The sequence below is a fragment of the Schistocerca americana genome, chromosome 2, assembly GCF_021461395.2.
Source record: "Schistocerca americana isolate TAMUIC-IGC-003095 chromosome 2, iqSchAmer2.1, whole genome shotgun sequence".
NCBI lineage: Eukaryota > Metazoa > Arthropoda > Insecta > Orthoptera > Acrididae > Schistocerca > Schistocerca americana.
The window spans coordinates 243,800,957-243,817,946 of record NC_060120.1 but is presented as its reverse complement, the minus strand read 5'-3'; the positions used below and the strand labels follow the sequence as shown (position 1 = coordinate 243,817,946).

Sequence of the window (16,990 nt, the reverse complement as noted above, 5' to 3'; positions counted from 1 at the left end):
CTAATCTAATCTAATCTTAGTTCTAAGTTCTAGGCGACTGATGACCTCAGAAGTTAAGTCGCATAGTGCTCAGAGCCATTTGAACCATTTTTGAAGTACGAATATAACAGTATCACAGAGTTTCCAATACACTATCCATTGAATCATTTGCATTGGTGCAGCAGCCTCACATCTCCACCGCATAATTCATAGCTACTGAAAGAGTAGTGGGAGATTCGGGACTTAATCACAGCATTGCTCACGTGCTGGTTAATAGTAGGAGGCCATGATACCGTATTCCGTCTAGAGCAGAGTGTATCAAATGGTTCAAATGGCTCTAAGCACTATGGGACTTAACATCTGAGCTCATCAGTCACCTAGACTTAGAACTACTTAAACCTAACTAACCTAAGGACATCACACACATCTATGCCCGAGGCAGGATTCGAAACTGCAACCGTAGCAGCCGCGCGGTTCCGGACTAAAGCGTCTAGAACCGCTCGGCCACAGAGTATATCCACACGGGTGGTATGCATATACGTAGCGCTAGTTATTTATTTAGAAGGAAACGCCATACTCATCTAACTATCGTACAACGAGATCCAATTAACCAACAACTAAAAGCCAGACCAGATTAATGTCAGTGTTTCCTATAGCAACAGCAGTCTTCTTAGTACCTCTTACACCTCGATCCAAATTTTAGAGCAATAGTCTCTGGGTGACATATAGACAGGATTTGTGGTCACTTGCCCCCTACACCATCACATCTTAGTGGGCAGATCACAGTCCCCTTAAAAAATCCATGTAGCTGAATTTGAGCCTCACATACTCTTCTGCTTTAGCTCACGTCTTAACAGTCCTTAGTGCTTGGGTTGCCTTCCTTAAGATTCCAGCAAATTAATCTGAACCCAACATATGCATTGTACTTCAGCTCACTTGAGATGCGTATTGATAGACATTTTATGGCAGTTAACACTTCCGAGGGACAGTGTACAGGACTTCTACTCCTATTAATGTTCAATAGATTTAGTTAAGTTCAAGACAACTGCCAACTCCACCACAGGTTTTCCCGCCTGCTTGCAGAGAAATCCGTCATCTACAAACATCCCACATCTAAAATAAATACACTGCAAGCGGCTGTACAGTGCATGGTGGACGGTACATCGCACCAATATTATCGATTAACATCTATCCCTGACTTACACGCTGATCGAGTAAAAAATTGCCTACATACTTCCAGACATACCCTAATCTACCCTGTATGTTTCTGGGGAAAATACGTTGACTTTTCCAGAGACTTTTTCTTCTGTCACATATTCGAATGGAATATGCCAACCTATACAATACTAGCAGCATCCACATGATGCTTTTGTGTCAATGGTCAGTCTTGTCACACGAACAGACGTGGTCTTGCAGGATTGGTAGACAGCTACTATGTAGTGTCGCGCTGTCGAAACGATGTTACTGTTCACCAGTACACATAATTTAACCACAAATGCGTCTATGTGTGTTAACGTTTGGATAGAAGCTGACAACGACCTTAGGGTTATAGTGGAAATTTAGAATGTATAGTGAGGTATTAAGATGGGGCTTATTCAAATAGAGTGGGGGAAGCTGTACAGCAAACTGACATATACAGGATGTTCAAAAAAAAGTGTCGAATACTTTGAGAGTTGGTAGCACTCATTGAAACAAGAAAAATAACTCCAGTAGACATGGGTCTGGAAATGCATACTTTCTGCGATAAACATGTATTTACAGGAGGTGTTCAACGTGATGTCCATTCATGAGAATGCACCCCTCTGCTCTCTGATGTAATGAATGATGCAACCTTTGAAGTATATCTGGCTGTTGTTGTAGCTGTTGACATACATTCAAGATGTGACCCTGCAGTGTCCACACAGCACTGATTGGTGTGGTGTAGACCAATTCCTTCAAGTGTCCCAACAACTAAAAGTCTAGGGAATTGAGGTCTGGGGAACGAGCAGGCCAAAGTGTGCCAGCTCCCTAACCCCCCCACAACCAATACAGAACTCCTGAAATGTTTGCCTCAGATGTTCATGCATATTGTGACGCAAGTGTGTTGGTGCGCCATCATGCATGAACCACATTTGCACTGGTTGCTGCAATGGCAGCAGCCTCCAGCAAGATAGGCAATACATTAATGACGGAAGTCCAGATAATACACCTCAGTTAATCTATTGACAACTATGCCTGCCCATACATTGATTGAGAATCAGCGGTGATCAGAGGGCACTCTGTGCAATGGATATTTTTCAGTGTAGATGGCACAGGATATGTCCATTTGCTAAACCATGACAGACCATCATACCCGCTATTTCACTTGTTGAGTAACAGGCTTCCGAGTGGTGAAAGAGAGAAAATATAAATGTACTACACCATTTGTACATACAACCAGAGCAATAACAGTAAAAACGTGAGTGGATCCACATTCGGAAGAAGATAAAACACCACGACACATACCAAGGATTGACAGTACTATGGCCCCGGCAGAAGTTCGAGTCCTCCCTCGGGCATGGGTGTGTGTGTTTGTCCTTAGGATAATTTAGGTTAAGTAATGTGTAAGCTTAGGGACTGATGACCTTGGCAGTTAAGTCCCATAAGATTTCACACACATCTGAACATTTTTTGACAGTACTACACAAAAAGGCACACAAACATGACGAGAACTAATGTAGCTTATAACACGACTCAACCCACAACTGACTGCAGACAACCTAATGAAAGGTGGAGTACTGCCGTACACTTGATGGAGCGCTAAAGCAACGACTGTGCTAATATCCGCAATCAAGCATCGCACAGCCCTTCCAACAAACACTTGTTTATCTTGGAAAATATGTGTTTCTGGACCCATGTTTATTGAACTTATTTTTCTTGTTTCGGTGAGTACTACCACCCCTCAAAGTATTCCACACATTTTTTTGTACACACTGTATATCAAGGGGCAGTTAACCGATAAATATGATACATGCTGTCTCGGCATTTCCAGGAGGAGGAAAGGAGGCTCAGAACTGAACTGGAGAAAGGTGACAAAGAAAAGTGTCCTTTTTGCCAGAGGGGTGGGGGACAAGGAGGTGGAAGAGGAAGGCTGAAGGTTTCTCGGAAGATCAGATTATCCCCAGTGGTTCATAAATCAATCCCCATGGTGTCTTAAACCACTTAGCGGAACAACAGGTTAAGGGGTGGTGGAGAGGGAGAGTTGGTCTAATTGATCAATTTAATTAATTAACGTATCTATTTGACATCAAAAGTACACCAGAACCCGCTTTAAGCCACTACTTCGACTTTCAATGTATATATCGAAGAAACCTTAACGTAAATGAAAGAAAGATTCAGAAGTAGGATGAAAGTTCAAGGACAAAGAACATCAGTGATAAGATTTGCTGATGACATTGCTATCCTTAGTGAAAGTGTAGAAGACCTGTTGAGTAGACTGAACAGTCTAATGAGTACAGAAGATGGATTGAGAGCAAACCAGAGAAAGATGAAAGTAATGAGAAGCAGCAGGAACGAGTAGACTAACTCAAGGAATTCTGCTGCCTTGGAAGCATAATAACATGACAGAAGAAGCACAGAGTTCATAACAACCAGTCTAGCACTGGCAAAATGGACATTCCTGTAACAAGTCTAATTGTATCAAACATCACCTTTTATAACAATATGAAGAATATACGTTTGAAGCACAGAGTTGTATGTGAGTCTTGGCCTGTGGAAATACCGAGTAAGAGGAGAGTCGACGTGTTTGAGATGTGATGGACTGATAAGATAGGAAATGTATCAGCGAAGAGAGTATGATACAGAAAACGTTGAAAAGAAGGGACAGGAAGGAGGGTCATGTGTTAAGGTGTCCAGGAATAATCACCATGGCTCTTCAGCAAGCAAAAGAGGGTAAAAACTGTAGGACAAGACAGATATTGGAATATATCCAACAACTAGTAGAGGATATTGGGTATAAGTGCTAGTGTGAGACGAAGAGGTTGAGGCAAGAGAGTAATTCGTGGCAGACCGCATCAAACTAGTCAGAACACCGATGACAAAAGAGAAAAGAGAGAAAAGAAACAGCCTGTTTTATCTTTTTGCAGTGATTTGTGTATTTGAAAAATGCCAAGTTTACGTTGTTCCGGCGTCGACGTTACGCTACAGACCCCCCGCCCCTTGTAACTAGCTCGGTTTAACAGATCTGAGGGCGGAGGAATGCATGAACATACCGCCACGAACAGGACCACAGCTAAGAAAATAACCTTGCAATCGAGAACAGCTGTGCATTGACACTGGAACAGAACTTGGGGGAAGAAATTTCCCATCTTGCGCAATGAATGGGACAGTGTTACGAAGAACGCTGTTCCCACGAAGACACCACCTGACACCCACCACTAATTAAGAGACGTGTCATGTCTTGGATACTGTGGTTTGTGTATTAGTATGATCATGTAACCTCATCGGACAAAACATTAGTCACTCTAGTGTTCACACGTAGGTGAAAACCGTTAAGCGTTTACAAATGGTGCAGCCACTGGGTCACGTGCTCAACCACGCGCGCAGTGCCTCAACGTGACCATAAGGCAGTAGCGACCAGCGAGATATTTATGTTTCAAGCGTTGAACGTAAATGTGGATAACAGTTAGGACGTAACAGAGTAGCAAAAAGGGGCAGTCGCGTTTAGCCGTTATCATAGACATACGGTGTGTGAAGATGCTGGATTTATTGGTGTTCTGCGGCGGATTGTCCGACGTGTCTACAAGCAGTGGTGAATACACGTGACCAGGAAACACGAAGTCAGACTCGTGGTCGGAAAAAGATCCTGACTGAGAGGGACCGGAGCCGTGTTTCGCTGCTTGTGAATCAAAATCGCTTCCAAACCCGACAGACATTGCTGCAGGCAGTGAAAGAAGGCCCATCACAACCTAGTAGTGAGAGAACGTTGCGACGGGAACTGCATCCACTGAACATTGGGACTGGAGCACCTCACCAGACGCCATCGCTCACACAGTCACAGAAAAACAACAGCAAAGTTCATTGGGTGTAAGAATATGTCACTGGTTTTCTGAGCACTTCCACATCCTATTACATCTGACTGGCCTGCAGAATCGCCTGACTTTGAACCCCATAGAAAACCTGTGGGACATGTTGGAACAGCGGGTAAAACTCCGAAGTCAGCATCCCTGCAGTCTGGTGGAACTTCTAACAACCCTACCACAACAAAGGTCAGAATTTAATAACGATTGTAGTGTTGCTCACGCTGCTAAATACTGCATTTTCGGGCAACAACAGTGACATTATGTGGCAGGTGTCATTAGAGCACAGTTAATAGTCATTTCATACAATAATGAAAAAACTAGGCACTCATCTTTTTGTGTTTCCCACGCTGGTCTCGTATTATCATGGCTCAATCGTTGAAAATCTAGGTGGTTATGATTCCAAGCTCGGATGCAAAGAGACCTAGGTTTTATTCTGCTATATTCAAAAGTTTTGTAGATGCGCTTCATGATTAAACCTTTCAAAGTTAGTACAATGGTGATGTAAAAAAAATAATCAGCACTCCGAATTTAAGTTACACTTCCTTTTAATTGCAATTTCACGTAAACACAAAACATCACTTCACAATACAAAACATACTTGAAAACATCTTCCTCACATTTTATAAGCCAACTATAATATGCGTCATTCCAACATGACGTCCAAGACTTGACTTTTCCAAGGTCCGACTCTCTAACAACTCAACAACTAACTAATCGCTTACGCCCCCAAAAATCAGAGTTACAAGTACGTCAAAGATCATAGTGACAAAAGAAAGAATACGCGTAAGAATAATACCATTGCAATATAAACATATCGATGTATCAAAAGTGAAATCAAATATGAATGTTGTCTCAGAAATATGTTAAGTAGTTAACAGAAATACAGTAGAATATTACTGGTATCGACAGGTTCAGGTGAGGTACCATAATGGTTACGTAAGTCAAGTACCATTACAAACTGCGCGGTCAAATCTTCAGCGAGTGGTTTAACAAATGGTTCAAATGGCTCTGAGCACTAGAACTTATAACTGCTTAAGCCTAACTAACCTAAGGACAGCACACACATCCAAGTCCAAGTCAAGACTGAAGCGCCTAGAACCGCTCGGCCACTGTGCTGGCAGTGGTTTAACCTGGATGCGTCGTACCTGCACAACCCTGTGGACTCATTACTTCACCGAATCCAGGCCGTTGGCAGTTCCAGAGATGGTACTAAATGATACTTGTAATGATTTCTCCATGGGTGACTAATCTTTTGTCCGGTGAGTTTATGTCGATTGTGCTTGTCTCCCATTGTCAAGTCCACGCTTGTGCAGTCCCAGTATAGTGATGGCGGCCTGTTGCGCAGGCCGATGCGGCACTGGGGCGCCGTCTACTTCTACGTGTCGTTCGCCGTGCTGCTCGGCCGCACCATCGCCGTGCTCTTCCTGGCGGCCAGGGTCAACGACCAGAGCAAAGGCCCGCTGCCCGTGCTCTTCCAGGTGCCATCGGACAGCTACTGCGTCGAGGTGAGGCAGTGCAACACTCCTACCATCAAAGCTACTGACCTAAAAGTCTACAGCAAAAAAACAGCCTTTGATGACTTGACGTATGCGCTGAGTGTTACGATTTTAATCGCTTTCGCAATAGTTTCCATGACAGCTGTGACCAAAGAACGAACTAATTGTGGTAGAAGAGGTACAGTAGATTTATTCATATGGAAATCACTTACACACTCACTTTTACAGCACTGAAAGACCTGAGTCGAAACCAAGCCCCGGGAGAAGACAACATTCCATTAGAACTACTGACAGCCTTGGGAGAGCCAGTCCTGACAAAACTCTACCATCTGGTGAGCAAGATGTATGAGACAGGCGAAATACCCTCAGACTTCAAGAAGAATATAATAATTCCAATCCCAAAGAAAGCAGGTGTTGACAGATGTGAAAATTACCGAACTATCAGCTGCAAGATACTAACACGAATTCTTTACAGACGAATGGAAAAACTGGTAGAAACCGACATCTGGGAAGATCAGTTTGGATTCCGTAGAAATATCGGAACACATGAGGCAATACTGACCTTACGACTTATCTTAGAAGGAAGTTATCTTGGGAAGGGAGTGAGACAGGGTTGTGGCCTCTCCCCGATGTTATTCAATCTGTATTTTGAGCAAGAAGTGAAGGAAACAAAAGAAAAATTCGGAATAGGAATTAAAATCCATGGAGAAGAAATAAAAACTTTGAGGTTCGCCGATGACATTGTAATTCTATCAGAGACAGCAAAGGACTTGGAAGAGCAGTTGAACGGAATGGACAGTGTCTTGAAAGGTGGAAAGAAGATGAACATCAACAAAAGCAAAACGAGGATAATGGAATGTAGTCGAATTAAGTCGGGTGATGCTGAGGGAATTAGATTAGGAAATGACACACTTAAAGTAGTAAAGGAGTTTTGCTACTTGGGGAGCAAAATAACTGATGATGGTCGAAGTAGAGAAGATATAAAATGTAGACTGGCAATGGCAAGGAAAGCGTTTCTGAAGAAGAGAAATTTGTTAACATCGAGTATAGATTTAAGTGTCAGGAAGTCGTTTCTGAAAGTGTTTGTATGGAGTGTAGCCATGTATGGAAGTGAAACATGGACGATAAATATTTTGGACAAGAAGAGAATAGAAGCTTTCGAAATGTGGTGCTACAGAAGAATGCTGAAGATTAGGTGGGTAGATACTAATGAGGAAGTATTGAATAGGATTGGGGAGAAGAGGAGTTTGTGGCACAACTTGACTAGAAGAAGGGATCGGTTGGTAGGACATGTTCTGAGACATCAAGGGATCACCAATTTAGTATTGGACTGCAGTGTGGAGGGTAAAAATCATAGAGGGAGACCAAGAGACGAATACACTAAGCAGATTCAGAAGGATGTAGGTTGCAGTAGGTACTGGGAGATGAAGAAGCTTGCACAGGATAGGGTAGCATGGTGAGTTGCATCAAACGAGTCTCAGGGCTGAAGACCACAACAACAACAACAACAACAACAACACTTTTACAAGGATGTTGGACATATCTTGGTATCACATTGTAGGAATAACAAGAATAACCTAATTCATATGCTGAAGCGCCAAAGAAACTGGTATAGGCATGAGTATTCAAACACAGACATAAATGAAAAGGCAGAATACCGCACTGCAGCAACACCGACTCAGAGGAAGGCCTCGGCGCTTGTTGGTGACGTCACGTCAGCTAGGCACGGAGAACGCCAGGTCTGTTGCAGGCAGAAACGCCTGAGCTTGCGTATCACTATAAATCTCTTATTTTTGTACAAAATGTTTGGTATTGTTTTGGATTCTGCAGTTTTATTTAGATGAAAGATTTTCTTACTATCGTAAAGCTGCAAATGAAGATCATAATTCTGTATTACTGAATCCTGTCGAAGCAAACTTAGATCAATATGAGAAGATGCTTTGCCCCATTGCAAGCTTCGGAAATTTTACATTCAAGTAACTATGTTTAACTGATCCATTTTGTTATTGAAACTTACCCCAACACTCTTACAATGAACTCGTTTCTTTTATTTATTTATTTATTTTCGTTTGACATCATCACTGGAAATGTGAACTAATTTACATGTGTAAATGTCCAACTGTTGCCAGTCATTAGATTACAGTCTTTTTCAACGAAAGGAATTCTAAACAGGAAATAAAATAGCTTCATACATCGAAACTACTGCTGAGCTTAAACTTTTTAAACATGTACATTAGGAAAGATAAATATTCCCCTCTTGCAACTCAAAGGAGAAACTTTATAAGATAAAAAAAATTATTAGATAAAACAAGTATCTCTCTCTTGCCTCTTCTTCTGTCCCCCACCCCCTCCCTCAACGTGTACAATCTCAAGATATTTCATTAACATTCAGTGCTCCTCACCCCATAGTCAACCAAGATACCTAAAGAAGAGCACCAATATGTTCACAGTTTCTTGTAAAAGCAACGCAGTACAAACGTAAATTCCTCAGATTTACAAATAAGGTAAAGAAGCACGAATTCTGTTGTTGCTGGACCATGAAGTTGTTTTTGTATGTCAATCCTTACAACAGGTGGAAATTTAAGTTCAGGAGTACACTATTTGTTAAGAAGTGTAATGAATTGCACAATTAATTGATTGCAGAAATCTCTCAAAACAATGTGTGTTGGTCAGCTACCGCCAATAGTTTCACATTTTCCTGTGTCAGAGAGGGAGACACCACCATTATGAGTATGCCTGCAACAGACCTGGCGTTCGCCGTACCTAGCTGACGTGACGTCACGAACAAGCGCCAAGGCCCTCCTTTGAGTCGGTGTCGACTGCAGTCGGCAACGCCTATACAAGACAACAAGTGTCTGGCGCAGTTGCTAGATGGGTGACTGTTGCTTCAATGGCAGGTTATCAAGATTTAAGTGAGTTTGAACGTGGTGCATGAGCGATGGGAAACAGCATCTCCGATGTAGCGATGAAGTGGGGATTTTCCCGTACGACCTTTTCACGAGTGTACCGTGAATATCAGGAATCCTCAGACATTGTTGCGTCCGGAAAAAAGATCATTCAAGAGAGGGACCAATGACGATTGAAGAGAATCGTTCATCGCGTCAGAAGAGCAACCATTCCACAAACTGCTGCAGATTTCAATGCTGGGCCGTCAACAAGTGTCAGCGTGCGAACCATTCGAGCCGAAGGCCCAGTCGCGTATCCTTGATGAGTGCACGACAGTGCTTTACGCCTCACCTGGACCCGTCAACATCGACATTGGACTGTTGATGACTGGAAACATGTTGCCTGGTCGGACGAGTCTTGTTTCAACTTGTATAGAGCGGATGGACGTGTACGGATATGGAGACAAACCTCATGAATCCATGGACCCTGCAAATCAACAGGGGACTGTTCAAACTGGTAGAGGCTCTGTAATGATGTGAGGCGTCTGCAGGTGGACTGATATTAGACCCCTGATACGTCTATATGTAACTCTGACAGGTGACACGTACGTAAGCATCCTATCTGATCACTTGCATCCATTCATGTCCATTGTGCATTCCGGACTTGGGCAATTACAGCAGAACAATGCGACACCCTAAACGTCCAAAATTGCTACAAAGTTGCTACAGGAACACTCTTCTGAGATTGGCACCATTAATAAATATAGACTTCGATCAGAAATCGGTAGCTAAGGTAGAATATTCAAAATTTCTAGGTGTATGCATTGATGAGGGGTTTAACTGGAAAAAACACACTGAAGATCTGCTGAAACGTTTGAGTACAGCTGCTTATGATATTAGGGTCATTGCAAATTTTGGCGATATACATCTTAGTAAATTAGTTTACCACGCCTATTTTCATTCTCTGTTTTCGTATGGCATCATATTCTGGAGTAACTCATCACTGAGTAAAAGAGTGTTAGTTGCAGAAAAGCGTGTGACCAAAATAATTGCTAGAGCTGATCCAAGATCATCCTGCAGACACTTATTTAAAGAGCTAGAGATCTTCACTGTAGCCTCACAATATATATATTTTTTCACTTACGGAATTTGTTATTAACAATCCGTACGAATTCAAAAGTAATAGCAGTGTAAATGGCTACAACACTAGGAGAAAGGATGATCTTCACTACTCAAGGTTAAATCTAACTTTGGCTCAGAAGGGGGTAAATTATGCGGCCACAAAAGTCTTTGGTCACTTACCTAATAGTATCAAAAGTCTGATAGCCATTAAAAGGAAATTAAACGAATTTATGAATGGCAACACCTTCTACTCATTAGATGAATTTTTGGATATAGTAAGTGGGTAATTTCCCCACCCCCACCAAAAAAATTAAAAATATTAAGTGTCATGTAATATTTTGTGTCATGTAATATCTTGTATAGACACCTTTTATTAACCTGACACGTTCCACATCATTACGAAGTGTCGTATTCATGATCTATGGAACAAGTACTAATCTAATCTAATCTAATTAAACACTTCTGCTGGCCACCAAACTCCCCAAACATGAACATTATTGAGCAAATCTGAGATGCCTTGCAGCGTGCTGTTCGGAAGAGATCTCCACCCCCTCGTACTCTTACGGATTTATGGACATCCGTGCAGGATTCATGGTGTCAGTTCCATCCAGCACTACTTCAGAAAGTAGTCTGGTTCGTGCTACGTGGTGTTGCGGCACTTCTGCATGCTCGCGTGGCCCTAGACGATATTAGTCAGGTGTACCAGTTTTATTGGCGCTTCAGTGTATGTACAGTTATTTTAGTGCTCATGGGTCAGTGCTTCCCAATCTTTATGTTACCCCTGACCCCTGAGTGCAATCAGGTACTCGCTAGTAGCACCCCCCCCCCCCCCCACCACCACCACCATCAACAGCATAAGCGCCTAACAAAACTTTACGGAAAAGAATTTTCTTTGAACGCTTGTATTTTTTAAATGATGGGAGATAAATGATATTTAGTTTTCGTGGGTGTCTAATTAAACCCCGAAATAATGAGTCAATGAGACAGTTGGTACCACTTAATCCTAACAACATTTTATTTCTATTTGTAGAAAGATGAAGTAATTTTCAGTGCATTGCGAGTGTTACCTACAACTCCTACTCAGAAATGAAAGATAATTGTGCTCATTTATGGTGCATACTTATAAAATATGCTTCCTCTGCACGACTCTTCTCCGTAGTGACACTTGCTTCACTCACACCCTACAACCCCATTTGAAATCAGCCAAGTCAAAGGGTATACACGATAACTACTGCGTGTGTACCTCTAGCTACCTGGAGTCCTTACCCTTGAAATGACAGAAACAAGAAGACTTTAGGCTGCCAATGCTTTGAGTGTGACAACTGCCGCACAGCAATGTAGTAGCCACTACATAATTACTGCTGTGTTGTGATCTCAATTACATCGTTTGTTGTAGCGAAGCGAATAATGAAGCAGTTTCTGGTCCATTGTGGGAACAACGTACAACATGAAAAGGCATTTTCATAAGATATTTAAGCATATACCGGGTGATCAAAAAGTCAGTATAAATTTGAAAACTTATTAAGTCACAGAATAATGTAGTTAGAGAGGTAAAAATTGACACACATGCTTGGAATGACATGGGGTTTTATTAGAACAAAAAAAAAAAAAAAAGTTTACAAAATGTCCGGCAGATGGCGCTGGACAGCAAGCAAAACATCAGTGACTGCGCATGACAATCGTGTACGAAAGGAGCCGTAATGAGAGAGAGAATCAGATGCGCCAGGAGTCGCAGCATGTTGACGGTACCTGAAAAGGCGCTTTTAGTGAAGCTGTATTAGCAGAATGGGGAATGTGCTAGTTCAGCGTTACGATCCTATCGCCATAGGAAGAGGATTCGAACGGGTAAAGGTCCGTTGACAAATACAGCTGTTGCGAGAATGATTTCGAAGTTCGAAGCTACGGGTTGTTTAGACGATAGACCCCGTATTGGCCGACCGAGCACAAGGCGTAATGCTGCTGAGACAGTTCAGAAGAGATGGAGACTGTAGCGGGTTTGTCTATGCACGGGGTAGTCAGCGCTCGTGCAGTCGCACCGGCATTCCATACACTACTGTTTGTTTGGCACTTAGGCGTACCCTCCGATGCTATCCGTACAAAATCCATCGGCATCATGAACTGTTACCTGGCGATTTAGTGAAGCGGAGGGTATTTGCGGTGTGGGCGTTTCAAAAGATGGCGGAAAATGATGATTGGTTGAGTAACGTGTTATGGACCGACGAAGCTCATTTCACGCTCCGAGGGTCTGTCAACTCCCACATCTGCAGAATTTGGGCTACCGAAAATCCTAGAACTGTCGTGGAAACTCCATTGCACGACGAGAAAGTCACGGTGTGGGTTGGATTTACCACGTCTACCGTTATCGGGCCTTTTTTCTTCGAGGAAATGCGTGATTCTGGTTTTGTAACTGCTACCGTGACGGGTGAGAGGTTCGCCGATATGTTACAGAATCGCGTCATCCCCAGCCTGGCTGATAAACACCTGCTGGAACTTACGATGTTTATGCAGGATGGCGCTCCACCCCATATTGCTAGACGCGTGTAAGATCTCTTGTGCGCGTCGTTTGGTGATGATCGTGAGCTCAGCCGCCACTTTCGTCATGCTTGGCCTCCCAGGTCACTAGACATCAGTCCGTGCGATTATTGGCTTTGGGGTTACCTGAAGTCGCAAGTGTATCGTGATCGACCGACATCTCTAGGGATGCCGAAAGACAACATCCGACGCCAATGCCTCACCATAACTCCGGACATGCTTTACAGTGCTGTTCACAACATTATTCCTCGACTACAGCTATTGTTAAAGAATGATGGTGGACATATTGAGCATTTCCTGTAAAGAACATCATCTTTGCTTTGTCTTACTTTGTTATGCTAATTATTGCTATTCTGATCAGATGAAGCGCCATCGGTTGGCATTTTTTGAACTTTTGTATTTTTTTGGTTCTAATAAAACCCCATGTCATTCCAAGCATGTGTGTCAATTTGTACCTCTCTATCTACATTATTCCGTGATTTATTCAGTTTTTAAATTTTTGCTGACTTTTTGATCACCCGGTCTGTATCAATTTTAGTGTCACAGATCGATGTTAGAAAGTAATTGTGCAGTAGGTGGACTATGTGAGGAACAAAGAAGACTATGGTGATACATTCGTTTCACAAGCTGTAACCTCCACTATATTCCCTCACGCATTAATGCTGGTATTTGAAATAAAAATGTAATTATTGGTTAACTTACGTAATCGGTATTACAGCTTTACGAAATAGTGATGATAATAATAAAATCCTTTTGAAAATAGTTCAGTTTCGAGACCCAAATACTACTGAATCTCCCTTTTTTTACCCCTTATAAAATTTCCTTTTACTCCTCAGGGGGTAAGTGCCCCCAGATTCGGAACCACTGTCACAGGCGATCGATGTAAAACAGCCAATCGGTTGCAACAAAATTTTATTTCTACCAGGTTTCGACTACGACTATGGGTGTCTTCTTCATCATAAAATTCACGATTATCTAAAAAGATTATCAATCAACATTAACATGGAGAAAATTAAAGAACCACTTTTTACTGCTGAAAGGATGTGCGAGAAGACTGTACTCACATGTAGTAACTATCGAACGAATTTAAGAGCAATAACGCTCTCGTCAAATAAAATACTTCATTAACAAGTTAATATTAAAACCACATTGCCGGCCGGGGTGGCCGATCGGTTCTAGGCGCTACAGTCTGGAACTGCGCGACCGCTACGGTCGCAGGTTCGAATCCTGCCTCGGGCATTGATGTGAGTGCTGTCCTTAAGTTAGTTAGGTTTAATTAGTTCTAAGTTCTAGGGGACTGATGACCTCAGAAGTTAAGTCCCATAGTGCTCAGAACCATTTGAACTATTAAAACCACATTAAATTAAAGACATTAAAACTGGAATAAAGCTGGTAATTACCAGTACACGGAGCAGCACGGTACACGCCGCTAAGAGCTGTGGGATGTAACAGTCACTGGTGCTGGCATCAGACTTAGAGGCACACATGCTGCCCAACCTGGACAGAGACAAGACGCGCCATCGAATAACAATCGAAGAGCTGCCTAACTTTTGAAAAATACGCACATCAAGAACGTGACGCATCACTGCGTTTCTTGGAGTTTCTGTCCCTTTACATAAAAATGGAACAGAGATATTTCAAAACAACATTTCAGCTGTCTTCATTGCTCATGAAAAAAAAAAAAAACTCGAAGTTGTACAGCTATAATCTAGACTTTCTATATTTGTTTTTCGGACTGCGGCATACACCACTACCTGTCATACTCAGTGACACGCTTTCTTGTTCTGATGCATGCCTGTGTTCGTCGTGGCATACAGTCCACTAGATCATCAAGGCACTATTGGTCCAGATTGTCCCGCTCCTCAACCGCGATTCGGCGTAGATCTCTCCGATTGTTTGGTGGGTCACCTGGTCCAAAAACAGACCTTTTCAATGGTCGATATGGCTCATATCTGGAAAATAAGCTGACCATTCTAATCAAGCTATTTCGTTATCATTAAGGAACGAATTCACAAGACGGACATGATGAGCGCGAGAATTGTCGTCCGTTAACACGAATCCCTCTCCGAAATGCTGCCGATACGGTTGCAAGGCAGTAGGACACTAACAGATAATGTATTTGTGCAGCAGCCGCGCGGGATTAGCCGAGCGGTCTCAGGCGCTGCAGTCATGGACTGTGCGGCTGTTCCCGGCGGAGGTTCGAGTTCTCCCTCGGGCATGGGTGTGTGTGTTTGTCCTTAGGATAATTTAGGTTAAGTAGTGTGTAAGCTTAGGGACTGATGACCTTAGCAGTTAAGTCCCATAAGATTTCACACACAATTGAACACAATTGAAATTGTGCAGCAAGAGGATATTAAACTAACATATGCTTTCCCTGTGATAAATGGATTATCAGACCATGATGCACAACTGATTAATTTAAAAGATCTAGCAGGGCGTACATTTCAGAAACAAGTAAGTAAAAGTGTAAGGTTGCTCAGCCCGATATCTATAGAGCACTTCAGAGAAATTTTAGGAAATGTTAATTGGGGAGATGTATGTAATGAGCAAAATTCTAGTGATAAATGCAACATATTTCTTGATAAATTTATATCCCTTTTTTGCCCACAAAAAGTTACTAAATGTAACAATAAGCAGTTTTCAAAGAAACCTTGGATTACTACAGATAGTAAACTCTCTTCGGAAAGAAGAAGGAATTTGTATGAGACAGCAAGAATTAGTAAAGGTTTTTACACTACAAAAATTATTGTAAGATACTGAGAAAAGTTGTCAGAAAATCAAGAAATACGCATGTTAGAGATGAAATTAACACCTCTGGCAATAAAATAAAATCAATATGGAATGCTGTTAGAAGGGGGACAGCAAAAGCAACCAGTGGGGTGGATAATATTATTATATTGCAGAGCGATATGAAGTGGGACAAGCATGTAATGGCAGTTGTGGGGAAGGCGGTTCATTGGTAGAATTCTGGGAAGATGTGGTTCATCTGTAAAGGAGACCGCTTATAAAACACTAATACGACCTATTCTTGAGTACTGCTCGAGCGTTTGGGATCCCTATCAGGTCGGATTGAGGGAGGACATAGAAGCAATTCAGAGGCGGGCTGCTAGATTTGTTAGTGGTAGGTTTGATCATCACGCGAGTGTTCCGTAAATGCTTCAGGAACTCGGGTGGAAGTGTTTAGAGGAAAGGAGTCGTTCTTTTCGTGAATCGCTACTGAGGAAATTAAGAGAACCAGCATTTGAGGCTGACTGCCGTACAATTTTACTGCCGCCAACTTACGTTTCGCGGAAAGACCACAAAGACAAGATAAGAGAGATTAGGGCTCGTACAGAGGCATACGGGCAGTCATTTTTCCCTCGTTCTGTTTGGGAGTGGAACAGGGAGAGAAGATGCTAGTTGTCGTACGAGGTACCCTCCGCCACGCACCGTATGGTGGATTGCGGAGTATGTATGTAGATGTAGATGAATGAGACCATCTTAATCAAAACTACACAAATAGCTAATGTATTTAAAAACTATTTCTTAAGCGTAGATGAAAAATTGCTGAGAATAGTTCAAAAGAAAAAGAAGAAGAGTCAGACTTGAGAAATCTTAGTCAGATTAATTTTCGCCGAACAACCTCTTGTGAAATAAGGAAAATCATTAAATCTTTGAAAAATAAATTTTCTGTTGGAGTAGATGACATCTCTAACAAGATATTAAAACAATGTGGAGCAATTACAGCTGATGTTCTGAGTCACATACGTAATGCATCACTAACTCAAGGTATTTTCCCAGAAAGGTTAAAATATGCCATTGTCAGGCCGCTCTACAAAAAGGGGGACACCACAGATATCAATAGTAATCGGCCAGTATCCGTGCTCACAGCATTCTCAAAAATCGTCGAGAAAGTAATGTGCTCAAGAGTAGTTAGCTGGTTAGCCATCTCTCCAGT

At 42.2% G+C, this 16,990-nt stretch overlaps 1 protein-coding gene across 1 annotated transcript in view; it reads left to right on the top strand.

The window, feature by feature from the left end:
- LOC124593922 (gustatory receptor for sugar taste 64f-like) overlaps positions 1-16,990 on the top strand; it is a 122,268-nt gene that overhangs the window by 55,668 nt on the left and 49,610 nt on the right. The window contains 1 exon segment of the mRNA XM_047132271.1: positions 6,388-6,523. Within this exon segment, the coding sequence (XP_046988227.1) occupies positions 6,388-6,523 (136 nt within the window).